The 14,852-nt window shown below is 33.2% G+C and overlaps 1 protein-coding gene and 1 long non-coding RNA gene across 4 annotated transcripts in view; one reads left to right on the plus strand and one right to left on the minus strand.

Moving 5' to 3' along the window:
* Positions 1-14,852, plus strand: part of raraa (retinoic acid receptor, alpha a) — a 230,999-nt gene that overhangs the window by 193,622 nt on the left and 22,525 nt on the right. For all 3 annotated transcript variants that reach the window (XM_048171116.1, XM_048171117.1, XM_048171118.1), the window contains one exon: positions 9,562-9,710. In XM_048171116.1, the coding sequence (XP_048027073.1) occupies positions 9,562-9,710 (149 nt within the window). The remainder of the gene's footprint in view (positions 1-9,561; positions 9,711-14,852) is intronic.
* On the minus strand, positions 5,052-6,741 carry LOC125255697. The gene is made up of 3 exons (XR_007181965.1): positions 6,521-6,741; positions 5,457-5,594; positions 5,052-5,297 (listed from the first exon to the last, which is right to left on the minus strand). It is a non-coding gene; the product is annotated as an uncharacterized LOC125255697 (long non-coding RNA).

The following is a 14,852-nucleotide window of genomic DNA, read 5'->3' on the forward strand; positions in this document are numbered from 1 at the left end:
CTTGGCTCAAATAACAAAACTAAATTGAAATTTTAGAACTAATCCCAAAAAAGTCCCTCCAATTAGATCTTCCAATGCTGTTTTCTCGGGAGGAGGTTTGTTTCGGCTCAGCTCCTGCTGTGTCTGTCTGGTCAAGAGGCTGCAGATAGAAGTAGTAAAATCTAAGTACAACAGTGACAGAGGTTTCACATCATTATAAAGGCAAGATTTTAATATTTGCTATAATTTGTATCTTTACACTCTCAAGAATTGCTTTTGAACACATTTAGAAAAATATGCTATAATAAGCTACATGTTATTAAAAATCCGGTAACATTTCACAGTAAGTTGTCATTTGTTAACATTAGTTAAATATATTAACTAGCATGAACTAACAATGAGCAATACATTTGCTGCAGTATTTATTAATCTTTGCTTAATGTTAGTTAATAAAAATACAATTGTTTGTTTGTTCATGTTAATTCACAGTGTGTTAACTAAAGGTGCACTAGAATTAAAAATTGAATTTATCTTGGCATAGTTAAATAACAAGAGTTCAGTGACATGCAGTGAGTCTCAAACACCGTTGTTTCCTCCTCCTTATATAAATCTCATTTGTTTAAAAGACCTCCGAAGAACAGGCGAATCTCAACATAACACCGACTGTTATGTAACAGTCGGGGTGTACGCCCCCAATATTTGCAAATGCCAGCTCATGTTCAAGCATTACACAAGGGCAGGACGTCTGGATGTGCACAGCTGAATCATCAGACTAGGTAAGCAAGCAAGAACAACAGCGAAAAATGGCAGATGGAGCAATAATAACTGACATGTTCCATGATTACATGATATTTTTAGTGATATTTGTAAATTGTCTTTCTAAATGTTTCGTTAGCATGTTGCTAATGTACTGTTAAATGTGGTTAAAGTTACCATCGTTTCTTACTGTATTCACGGAGACAAGACTGTCGTTATTTTCATTTTTTTAAACTCTTGCAGTCTGTATAATTCATAAACACAACTTCATTCTTTATAAATCTCTCCAACAGTGTGTAATGTTAGCTTTAGCCACGGAGCACCATCAAACTCATTCAGAATCAAATGTTAACATCCAAATAAATACCATACTTATGCGATTAGACATGCTGCATGACGAACACTTTGTAAAGATCCATTTTGAGGGTTATATTAGCTGTGTGAACTTTGTTTATGCTGTTAAAGGCAAGCGCGAGCTCCGTGGGTGGGGAGCGTGAGCATTTAAAGGGGCCGCAGCCTAAATCGGCTCATATTTAATGATGCCCCAAAATAGGCAGTTAAAAAAATTTTATAAAAAAAACTCTATGGGGTATTTTGAGATGAAACAGATACATTCAGGGGACACCTTAGACTTATATTACATCTTTTAAAAAGACGTTCTACGGCACCTTTAATTAATGTTAACAAATAAACTTTTGATTTTAATAATTACTAAGACTAATAATTGCTAATAAAAAGTATTGTTCATCCTTAGTTCATGTTAACTAATGTAATTAACTAATGAACCTTATTGTAAAGTGTTACCAAAACTCTATGTACACATTTAGAAAGAGTACATTAAATACAAGCACCGCTTTCTCCTTCAGCCTGTGGAATACATCCTTTCTCTGACGTTAAATGAGGCAGGCTGGAATTAACTTTTGGTAATGGAAAACAACCTTGTCTTTTGCCATGAAAACACAGATCTTTGTGGCTCTTGCGTTCGTTGCCAACTGCTATTAGTGTATATTAACATCATCTTGTGGTATCTGAACCTTAATGCTTTAACTTTTAGTCTTTGTAAATGCTGCCAAACCTGCCATTTGAATGAGGAGGGGCTGTCCTCAGCATCAGCGCTTACTGGTGTTATGAGAAATCAAGGCGGTAATGCCTGATCAAGTCATTGTGATGTCTTGACTAATTATAACCTTGACCTATTATAACCCATTATCGTATTATGTTTATTACATGAAGTGCACAAACAACATGCTTGAAATATAAAAAGAATGTGTATGTATTGCATAAAAAACCAAACTGGAAACAGATATTGGAAGCAAAAAACATACCTAACATAATATAAGCTAAGCTAGCAGGCTAATCGGGTAGATCAGGGGTAGGCAAGTTCAGTCCTAGAGAGTCGCTGTCCTGCAGAGTTTAGCTCCAACATTAATCAAATATACCTGAACAAGCTAATCAAGCTCTTTGGGATTGCTAAGGCTAAAGGCAGTTGAGGGTTTTTTTCAGGGTTGGAGCTAAACTCTGCCGGACAGTTGCTCTCTAGGACCGGAATTGCCTACCCCTGGGGTAGATGTATGCTATGCTAGTACATAAGCTAATTAAAAAACAGTAAGAACGAGAAATGCTTCAGTTATTTAATAGTATATGAACCATGTAATTTAAAAGACATTAATGGTTATTTTAAACTATATAAATCATATGATTTTTCAGGAATTATAATCAGGCGCTAAAAATACTAACCATTAAATGTCTGTTAAACCAATGGGATCACTCGGGGTCCTAAAGGAGACCAGATTCCTGGGGGGAATCTCACCACACCATTGGTTTGACGCTCGACTTGCTCGCTGCTCGCTGTATAGCGGCATCACAATAATCAGCTTCAGCGACAGTGCCCCTCCTGTTTAAAATGTATATCGCAATTCGTTTAACATCTCAACTGACTTGAATCGTCATGTATTTTAATCCATTTTCAACTGACTCGTGGTGCATTCTTACATCCTTAAGTGGCACCAAATTGGGGTATAAAACACAACGCAAAGGGGGACACCAAAATCATGTCCTATGTATTTTGGCTATACTGGTTTCATTTCTGATTTCTCGTTTTGTTGTGTTTTTCAATGTTTTTCATCATTTAAATCACAAATATTTTATTATGTTATATATATTTTACCAGTGCATGGCTTATTTTTTGCTCTCTTAAAAGCATGGAATTCATGTTAAATCACATCCAACAGTGGCTTCCTGCTCCGCAATCTAAATTTGTTTGTTGTTGTTTAAAGTTAAAGAATTACAAGATAACTTGCAAGCTTCATGTAATACATGTTACAGACAGCCACGGCGAAGAGAAGAGTTTATGTGAACTTTAATGACTTAAAGTTGCAGTCCGTAAGTTTTGCCTCTTTGTCGCCATCTCTGTTTGAAACCTGCAGTTACAGTTATCTATGGAATTATCATCTTTACATGGGTTGCGCATCAGCACGGATGAATCTAATGTTTTGAGCAGAATGTGTGGCTGTCAGTCACCGCAGCAATACTGTACAGATACTTCGGAATCAAAAACTGTAGTCTTGAAAGTATGACCAAAATAAGAATTTTCACTGGAAAATGTCATCTGAACAAGTAACAAATCTGCCACTTTTGTTCTGACCAACTGAGAAAAAAACATTACAATAAATCGCGCTACCAATGTTGATTTTAATCTAGCGATCGCTTAGCTCAGATCACATCAAACCATGCAAATTATTATTATTGTTATACTTTGTTCTCAAATTGTTAATGTTAACAACATCAGCATTGCGCGACTGCGTGTATTTAGTGTGTATAAGCATTACCTGTAGATTTCTATTTCGGTACAGTCTAATCTCTAACGTTAATTTGTCATACCATACAATCTGTCATCAAAATGGTACGTTTACTTATTCCAGCTGCTGTGAGAAAAGGCTATAAATGATCCACCACCTGTAGCATGCCCACATGCCATATAGCCTACTAGCTTTGACTTGTTCTTTATGTAAACAGACGTGACATAATGACGCAAAGACGAACGGTGGCATGCTCGAATTTCCCGTGAAAACCTACCAATACCACCCGAATTAGAAAACATAATTACAAGGTAAGGAGATAGTTTTGAACACTGGCTGGTTATGCACTTGCTCAAAAACTAATTTTGGATCATTTAAAACCAAAAAAAGTTACGGACTGCAGCTTTAAATATTCATCTGTACCTCAGATTAAGCTATTGAATGGCTTCAGAAGACTTGGAATGTAGTGCATGAAAACTTTATAGTGATTTATAATGCCTTTCATTGGGGCTTACACAGAATAGTACACAATATCGGATTTGAATCGGTCCTTACTGACCAATAAACAATCCAGCAAAGAATGGCAGTATTGGAGCTGATAATGATACAGAGAATCGGTGCATCCCTATGTAGCACTGTGATGGTGAGTTTTGCACAATTTCCTCAAAAAAATGTAAGCATCTAGTTGATTAATATTATTTTGGTCCACCCTCTGTAATCCCACCCTAAAGGTACGGTCACAGTTATCATTGCTCTGTGAAATTTCACGGGCAAAATCCAGTCATATCAGTAGGAATCCACCTGGAGTTTTATTTATTAAAAAATATATTCATTGTGTTCTTTAATCAAAATAACTTCCCCTCCCTATTGCAACCTCATCTCTTCTTGTTCACCCACACTGTTAAAAAATTACTGTAAATTTTACAGTAAAATACTGGCAGCAGGGTTGCCAGCCAGTTACTGTAATGTTTACAGTAGTGTTTCTGTAATTTAATTTACAGAATTTTACTGTATTCTCGATTACAGTAAAATTCTGTAAATTAAATTACAGTAACACTACTGTAAATATTACAGTAACTGGCTGGCAACCCTGCTGCCAGTATTTTACTGTAAAATTTACAGCAATTTATATATTTTGTATACTGCATTTTTACAAAAAATATATTGTATACTGCATTTAACATACTTCTTTAAATAGCAAATACACACATTCAAGTATAGTCAAGTAGAATATGTAAAATGCAGTATACAAAATATTTTTCCTATTGCTCACTTAATGACTATTAACTGCATAAGCTTTAAACAAATTTTAACTGCATAAAGTGTTGTATAATGCATAACTTAATTCCCCCCCCCCCCCCCAAAAAAAAAAAAAAAAAAAAAATTAATGCTTAATCTTGAAAAACAGTTCAAAATGTAATATATATATATCTTTCAAATTTACATTAAAAAATGCCATAAAAAGTGTATTATTTTGAATTTATTTTTTATTTAGAAAATCATTTTATTTTTGAAATGGACAAAATTTTGTCATGAAAATGTTTTTAAATTACTTATTGGCCATCATGGCCCTTCACACAAAGAAATACAATTATAACTATAACTTGACCAACAGGGTCATATAAAAACATTTCTTAAAACCCAGATCACTTTCATCACTTCATGAACAGACCAACATGGCCAAACAACAAGTCCAACAAACTTGCGATCAAAAAAGAACAATTCTGCTCCAGATGATGTTCCATCCCAGGATTCAAAGAGAGGCTAGAAATATTGAAAGGAACAAAGAGGACAATACATTAGATATATTCCAAAACATAATACTTTCAGTGACAGATAGAGGGAAGATACAGTCAGATACAGATATAGACTAATAAAAGTATATAATAAAAGGAAAAATAGATCTTGGTGTGTATTTCTTACATTTCAGAAATTCCACTGAAAATCCATCACTTTGCACAGAAGAGTGGCTGAACGCAACCCGTTTCTTCTGAACTGTCTGGCCTGTTGTTTTAGATGGCACTTTTCATTTCATCTTTGTTCCTCTCTCCAGATAAATACCTACAAAGTGCGTAAAGGGTCAGGAATTCAGATTGGTTTTAGCTTTTGAGGCATGCAATCATGTTTTTGAAATTATACCATGTGGTAGAGCAGTATTAGCCTACAACTCCAGTCCTGAATACTTACCTCCCTGAAAGTTTTAGATGTCCCACTAATCAAAACACATTATTTAACTAATTTGTTTGCCAGCGTCAAATAGAGAGACATCTAAAACATTCACCCTAAAAAATAAATGTCTAATCTAGTTGAGAAACAACTAGTTAGTTGTAGTTGTGTTAAAGGCCTCAAAAGATATAAATGTATATCTAAAAGACAAGTACACAATGATCAGTTTGTTCATATCTGTAAAAAGCACATTTCATTTCAAGTTAAAAATGATTTGGTTTTGGTAATGGTAATAAATTAACTATACAAGGTAAACTTATATCAAACAGAGATGTTAAAGTGTTTGCATTACCTTAAGTTAGCAAATGTCCACAAATACATCACATTGGTTACGTTAACAGCATGAAGCAGCACCATTTTGCGTGACACATCCTTCGTGAGCGGCCTGATCGCGTTGCGAGGCTTTTTCGTTTCGGCCCGTGTTAACAGATGACTGTACAAATGTGATTTGTAACAGTCTGCCTGTACAAATGTGATTTACGGCATAAAATAATCACGACCAAGTGCGCTGATGAACACGAAGTTCTCGTGAATTCCAACTGTTTCTAATTATTAATTTTCGGCCCACAGCCGCTATGCTAAAGCGCCGGGGAATGTGTGAGATCCTACCGCGACCGCGCTGAGGAAAACCCCGCGCAAGTCTGCTTCGCGCCCCACGGACGGAGGATGCGTCAATCCGGGGTTACCAATATGAATCGCGAATGTAAATACATACATATTTACCAAAGACTGAGGGGGAAATTAAATAATAAGTCACTTACCACAGTTGTAAATCACTCCTCTTGCTGCTACTCGAATCTTGACCGTTGGAGATCCCACAATGCCTCTGTATATTTGAAATTTACAGCAATATTCTGTAAATTTGATTCAAACCGCCACGCCCCCGGAATTCATTGCAATTTACAGCAATATGCTGTATTATTAAAATACAGCCATCGGCTGTAAAATATTGCTGTAATTTTTACAGCAATTCATTACAGTGCATGCAAGGGCAGGTCAACCTGTCAATCACATGAGATCACAAGCAATAGTAAAACAAAACCATCCAATGATCCAATCAGTTCCCAATGGACAAAATCAAATCCCATCATATATTTTTTCTTGTTCGAGATGCAGTTTCATTTGGATATACATTACAAAAGACTATCAAAACTTCCATTCTATGCCACAAGAGTGTGTGTCATCAGGCATTTATAGACTTTTGGTCTGTCTCATTATGAACATGTTTGAGTGGACTCAGGGCAGGGCCTTTGTCTTTTCATGCATGGGTGTTTTATACACTCAATTTGTCTACTCAAAACAAACCGTATGCCTTTAGCTCTTGGTTCATCCCGGATGTTTCGCCCAGCGATGTGACTATGTGTGTGTGTATGTGCTTATCTTGGCTGTCATAGCCACATGTTTGAACTTCAGTTGTTTGATTTTCTCCTCCATTCTCTCCAATTCCGTCCAGCTCTCATTCTCAGTCTCTCTGTGTCCACGGCTGAGTCAGCCTTTCATTCCGTCAGTCTGTTCCAGGACGTCTCTCTGAGTATTTCCTGCCCACAGAGAGACAGGCGGGAACATGCACATTGACAGAGTGTGTGTGTGTGTGTGTGTGCTTGTGTTTCTCTATGTATGGATGCTGTTTCAGATATGGGTCTGCAGTCATTCTGTGTGTGTGATGTGCCCGGCGGGGCCGACAGCAGTGGTGTGTAAATAAGAGTTCTAAATTTAACTTTAGCTCACAAGTTGAGTTGCCCTCTGCTACAGCTGGGACACACACACACACGGGAAGGAAATTGCAGCCAAACCAGCCAGAGAAGCAAGCACATACTTTCACCTCAGATACCCTCTCCACCTTTTCTATAAACACAGAAATGCGCACATTGTATCCTGTTGAGAACATAATATTGTTAACAAAATATGTAAGGCATGTCTGTTGTCCAGGAAACCAGTCCCTAATTCACATACCGCCTATGGTAAATAGTATGCAAGGATTCAATTTAAAAAGATGTCATCCATCCATTTTTGGCTGAGTTTCAGACATTGTTTTACAGAATGAATGATGGTATAAAGATCTTTATGGTGTTCTAATATGTTACTGGCATACTGTCTTAATATACACTCAAAAGTAAGTACATTACCATCAATAGTGAAATACATATTTTTTGTGTTGTATAATTAGCCTATCCAATTTGTGAAGCAACCTTGTAAATCTTTCTTCCTGCTACATTTAAAGAATGAATTCTTATGATTTATTAATATACAGTATTCAGTTTGTCATAGATAGACAGACATAAAGATTTGTTATGGATAATTTTTGCTGTAGTAGTAACATCTGTGTCATTTTCATAGTTATTTATACAATTATTTTAATTGATTAAAATAATAATAATAATGTTAGATTAGATAAAAATTAGATAACTTTTAATAATATTATAATAATATAAAATTAATAATAATACTAATAATAATAATATAAAATTAAAATAACAGATTTATTTAACTATACATAATAATTGTTAGATAAAATAAAAACAATTAGAAAACTGAATAATAATAATAATTTGGTGTTATTTTTGATGAAGAAATGAAAGAATGGAAATAAATAAAAAGATGAAAGAAACTAATGTTTTTGTTTGTTAGATTAAAAAAATTAGATAAACTATTATACTACAAAATAATAATAATAATAATAATAAAAAGATGTAAGAAACTGTTTTTGTTAGATTAAAAAAATTTGATAAACTATTATACTACAAAATAATAATAATAATAATAATAATTGAAGAAAAAAAATTGAAAATCGAATAAAATAATTACATTATTATTATTATTATTATTATTATTATCATCATTAGTAGGGATCAGGGTAAGAGTGTTACTATTATTATTTTATTATTGTTGCTCTAAAATAATAATAATTGTTGTTAGATAAAAGATTACATCAGAAACGCATCATCAATAATAATAATAATAATAATAATAATAATTATTATTATTATTATTATTATTATTATTATTATTATTATTATTATTGCTACTACTACTACTAAAAATGCAAAAGATGGTTGTGGTTAGAACTGCAGAAACCACAGGAAACCATCTAGAATCTGTTCACCTTCCCATCAGTGGTTTAACAGTGTCTAACAGTGTTTTTCTCTTGTTTTGATGTGTGATGGCTGGCTAATTATCATCAGCACAAATGTGTTACACATGTTTCATCAGTGCGCTCAGATTGTCTCTGTCTGTCTGACAGAAGTGCAGTTCCTCTAGAGGAGTTGGTTCAGGACGTTTGCGTCTTTGATCTCGCTTTTAATGTTCCCAATCGCACACAGCAGAGCTGTGATGTGACTCTGCGGGACGGGGACCAGGGTTATGGATTCCTCCTAGATAAATAGGGAAGTTTGCTTTATTCTGTCTGGTTTGAAATGGAGTTTCTAGAACTTGTCCATTTGAAAATATGTTAAAAGATGACAGTAATTGCTTGTGTGTAAAAGTAGCTGTCATTGAAAAACAAGGTCATGTTTTTGAAATCTGGTTTAAAACATGAGCAAAGTTGTTAAAATGCAACCTTTATAATCATATTGGTTTTACATGGTTTTGAAAAACTATACAGTCAAGTTTTATTATTCCGATTATATGCTTGACAAAAATTATTAAAATAAATTTGAATTCAGAAATGAACATGATGTATATCATAGAAAAAGTGCATTGAAGTCACAGTCTGTATAAATATATTTTTCTTAATGCAGTAATAGATCTTGACACACAAAAATATTGTCATGTCATTGACCCATAAACTGTCTCTCTTTCACAGCTATCGAGACCCAGAGTACGAGTTCAGAGGAGATCGTCCCGAGCCCACCCTCTCCGCCCCCTCCTCCTCGCGTCTATAAGCCCTGCTTTGTGTGTCAGGACAAATCTTCAGGGTACCACTATGGCGTCAGTGCCTGTGAGGGCTGCAAGGTGAGAGACATGGTCAACTCTCATTTACTCACACAGTATGTGCTGGAACCAAAAGTAGCAACTACTAACTTAGTTGTTGAATGACAAAATATTGTTTTTTTAATGCACATTGTAATGTGCACACATCCATACAACCAAGCAGGATAAAATAATAATTTTCACGGTCTTTCTCTCGTATCTTATTCATTATAGCAAATTGATTCAGATGGTTCACTTTAAGGGTGCTGAAAGCGATTTCTGAAAAAACGTATAGCCAATCAGCAGTGGGGGCGTATACACTCATGATGGGGGGGGGAGGAGAGAGAGTGAGCAAGAGGGAGATTTGAAGAAAGACTGTAGAAGGAGTGATGGCTGAGAGACATTACAAATGAGAAAAGGAAATCTGTCATGTTTCATTAAAATACCTTCATTTCTGATTAATTGGCCTAAAATTGGATAAAAAGGCAAATATATATACGTTTCTGTATTCCTTCAGTTGATGGGAATATATATAGCTGAATTTATTAAAATGGCCCCATTCAAAGGTATGTGAACCACTGGTTCTCAATACTGTGTGTGGTTACCTGGATGATCTATGACTGTTTTTTTGTTTTGTGATGGTTCTTCATGAGTCTCTTGTTTGTTCTGATCAGTTAAACTGAGCTCTGTTCTTCAGAAAAATCCTCCAGGTCCTGCAGATTCTTCAGTTTTCCAGCATTTTTGCATATTTGAACCCTTTCCAGCAGTGACTGCCCTTGTGAAAAAAAAGTGCACTTTAGTATACTTTTATAAAGTGTACTTATTGCAAAAATAATATACTTTAAAAGAACACACTTAAGTGTGAATTAAATGTAATGTTTTCATCGCTTAAGTGCATTATATCTGTATTAATTTCAAATATATCACAGATTAAGTTAATATTAAATGCAATAAGTTGAACTTTTGAGTGATTTTTTTGAACAACTTAAGTGGTACTTTAATACAACTTTATGACAACCTTCGTAATTGCTTCTAGTACCTTTAAAATATAGTTAAAGTGCACTGCCCAATGTACTAACAAGCAATTAATGTGAACTAAAATATATTTTAATATCAGATATCAATACACTTAAGTGTGAATTAAATGTAATGTTTCATCCGCTTAAGTGCAATCTATTTGTAATCAATTTCAAATATATCACAGATTAAGTTAATATTAAATGCAATAAGTTGAACTTTTGAGTGATTTTTTTGAACAACTTAAGTGGTACTTTAATACAACTTTATGACAACCTTCGTAATTGCTTCTAGTACCTTTAAAATATAGTTAAAGTGCACTGCCCAATGTACTAACAAGCAATTAATGTGAACTAAAATATATTTTAATATCAGTTATCAATACACTTAAGTGTGAATTAAATGTAATGTTTTCAGCCGCTTAAGTGCATTCTATTTGTAATTAATTTCAAATATATCACAGATTAAGTTCATATTAAATGCAATAAGAGAAGTTGAACTTCTGAGTGATTTTTTTTAAAGCACTTAAGTAGGACTTTAATACAATTTTTTATGTACTTCAAAATATGGTAAAAGTATACTTCCGAATGTACTGACAAGCAATTAATGCGAACTTAAATATACTTTAATGTAATTTACATGTACACTATTATATAATTTAATACATTTGTAATTACATTTTTTGTACATATAATAATGAAGTTACAATTTAGTATATTTCAAAATATTACAATCAACACAAATGCAAATTGAAACCCTCTACATTTACTGACAAAATAATCTCTAAAACAAATGCACAAAAACCTTTTTGTTGATGCACAAGAAAAACCCAAGAAACACTATACACAATCACAAACTAATTACAACACTTTAACTCTCATTTAGAAAGAGTCTGGAGGACAGTGAGGCTTATATGCACTATAATTTTCTCCATCACATACAAAGGTACCTAAACCTACCATCACAATCTTTCTGCATTTTTACATTTTCAGATAAAATCATTCTGTATAAGATGATAAATAAGATAACACCCATGAATTAATACAAACAAAATGTAAAGAAAAGAAAAGATTCAAAACTTTGGGTAACACTGTACAATAATTTTCTATTAGTTAACTACTTTAGTTAACATGAACTATGAATGAAAAATACTTTAAGCATTTATAAATCCTAGTTAATATTACGTATGCATTATTAAAATCAAAAGTTGCATATGTTAATAGATAATGCACTGTAAACTAACATGAACAATAACTATACATTTTATTAACTTGAGAAAAAAACATTTTTTATTGCCTAATGTTAACAAATATTGATAAATACTGTAAAAAAAAGTCAATGCACATAGTTAGATAATGTTATCTAATATATAAATTGATGTTAACAAGCGAGACCTTTTGTAAAGTGTTACCTTTTGTAAACCTTGTTACTTATAAGCTCTGCAACCCTTACTAGCACAAACATTAAACAGGACAAAAAGGTTTCTTCTAAAATCTTACTCCAGCATTACAGTGAATGTAATTTTGAAAAGAAAAAACAAAACAAACAAAAAAAACAATGAATTCCAAAGGCACAAAAACAAGAAAACCAAAATTGTCTGTCACCACCTTTTTTTAAGTTGTATGAAAAAGTGCTGTTTATGTCAATGTCCCAGAAGCTCTTCATCGGCAGAAAACCTTAAATGTTCATGAAGCTGCGAACCACCTCTACACAGCATGCATAAATGAACATGTTCCAAAGAGGCAAGAAAGTAAAAAAAATAAATACCTGGAGGAAAAAAAACAAAAAAGAAGTAAGAGTCAGTCTGTTATTATAATTGGTTCAATCGAATGAAATCAATAGATATAGATATATATACAGAACTCCAAAGTTTATATCCACCTTTGTAGGTTTGAAAATAATAAAATACCATTTGGTATTCCCTAAAGGCAAAGAGTTGCTGATAGTGATTGAAGCCTGTGGCCAAGATGTTTACTGTGTACTGATAATTTCCTCCACTTTAATACCAGTTACAGTGTGAAATAAATATGAATGAACATCTGAAGGTGTGTTACAACATACAGTACAACTGACCCATAAGTTGTCACATTTAATCGCTCAATCAGTGTTTCAACGCGTGGAAAGACGTCAATGAAACAGCTTGTAAACAATGTCACGTAACATCACATTTACTTCAGAAAAATCATATTCAGCATAAACTCATTAGTCAGCTATAGAGAGGAGCATTCTGCTAATTATATGCACCACGTTACATATTCATTATAATTTTATTTTAAATATTTTTTTTTATAATTAATTTATGTATTTAATGTTTGAATACATAATTTATGACAGCTACAATTTAAATGTTTATATTTCAAAAAACAATTTAGAGTAGAAATATGATTATGTAATTCTAAAGTTTACATAATCATAACTTTATTATAAAACAAACAAATCATACAAATTAGCATTGTATTTGTTTCTTTATTTAGTACTTCCCTGATGAAGCAGTTTATTCTGCAAGGTGTAAGTAAACTTTTGACCGCAACTGCATCACCCAAGATGAATTACCTCAGTCATCAGGACAACACTGTAGTAGAATCCTGGGAGAAGCTCCTTCACATTTCCCACAAACACCAGGATTCCAGTGACCACACCATCTTCACTGACACTGGCCTTTCAAAATAGAGAACATTTTTATAAACATTTTTATTCCTACTTTACAAGGAATTAAACATAACTTTATCAATTACACAAATACAGATAAATAACCTAAGACCCAAGCAAATTGAGGGGTTTTGCTTTGAAAATAATTATATAATAATATCATTATATATAAATATAAATATATAATGATTAGATGGGGATTTGTAAGTGCACATGTGAGAATTTATTACTTGCAAACAGAAAAGATTCAAAGCATTTAAAAGCTATAAGGACAGTTGATGGCAGTGTTTTAGCTTGTAGTGTGTGATCAGGGTGGCTGAATTAATGGAAAAACATGGAACATCACCTCATCAATACGGGTCTTTGATTCCACACAGCTTGCACTGTATCTCCAATAACAAATCTGTACTGATCCTACAAAATGAATATATAAAACAACAGATAAGCACAAAAATATTACATATTACAAACACAAACAGTAATTGAACAACTAACTTTTCAAATGCAAAAAGAAAAATAGATTAGGCTATAAGCATTACTGGTGGTTATAATAGCGATTAAATGTATTGTCTTTAAATGTTACAAGATCAGATCTTTGAATTTAGTTCTGCAAATTTAACTTAAATTCATTTAAAATGATTTAAAAAGTCAGAGTTCAGTGTTCTTTGAACACGCCCACACACGCGACCACGTTCATATTGTATAAGAAATTATTATAATGCAATCATAAATAAATTACAGGAAACATGATTAATTCACCTCCATATTGCGATTAAACTAAATAAGTTACACTCATAAGAACTGCTATGTTCCGGTGAAAAAATAAAAATAAAGAGAGCATATATCAAGATACTTACTTGCTTCTTTATTTGTAATACATAACGTCTCATCTGTAGTCATCCAAACGTGCGCTCCTTTGTTTTCTTCTTTGATCAGCAAAGTTGCCTCGCGCATCGCGATCACAGAAAGATGGCTGAAGGTGCATTTTTCAAACTCTGGTGAAGTAATGCGCCGTCATGACGTAGTATTGTGGCGCATGCGCATGATTAAATTTGTTCAAGTTGGAAGTTTTTCTAATTCACTGTTGTAGTTAGACTGTACGTTTACAGAACTTGACTCATTCACCTAACTGAAATTCAATTATTTTATAGTTTAGTCTGATTAAAATTAAATGTATTTTAACTGAATATGAATTCAAATTATTTTTTAGATCTGTTAAACTTTTGCTTGCAATTAAATAGGTTTAATCAACTTAGAACAACAATGATATTATAAGTATTATACAGATATGTAAAGTACAGCACTGTTGCATTAAGTATCACAAATACAGCACTCCGTAAAAAAAAAAAAAAACATTTTATGTCAAATATTATGTAGAAAACTGACACTAGTCGAGTTTAGAGCAGGAGCTGGTGATAACAATTTCAACAATAAGTTGTACAGGATTATACACTGTATAAGCAAGTGTTTTGAAATTCAGAAAAATTAATTTCAAGTGTATTAATGCACACAGTATTT

Source organism: Megalobrama amblycephala, linkage group LG20 (genome assembly GCF_018812025.1).
Source record: "Megalobrama amblycephala isolate DHTTF-2021 linkage group LG20, ASM1881202v1, whole genome shotgun sequence".
Classification (NCBI taxonomy): domain Eukaryota; kingdom Metazoa; phylum Chordata; class Actinopteri; order Cypriniformes; family Xenocyprididae; genus Megalobrama; species Megalobrama amblycephala.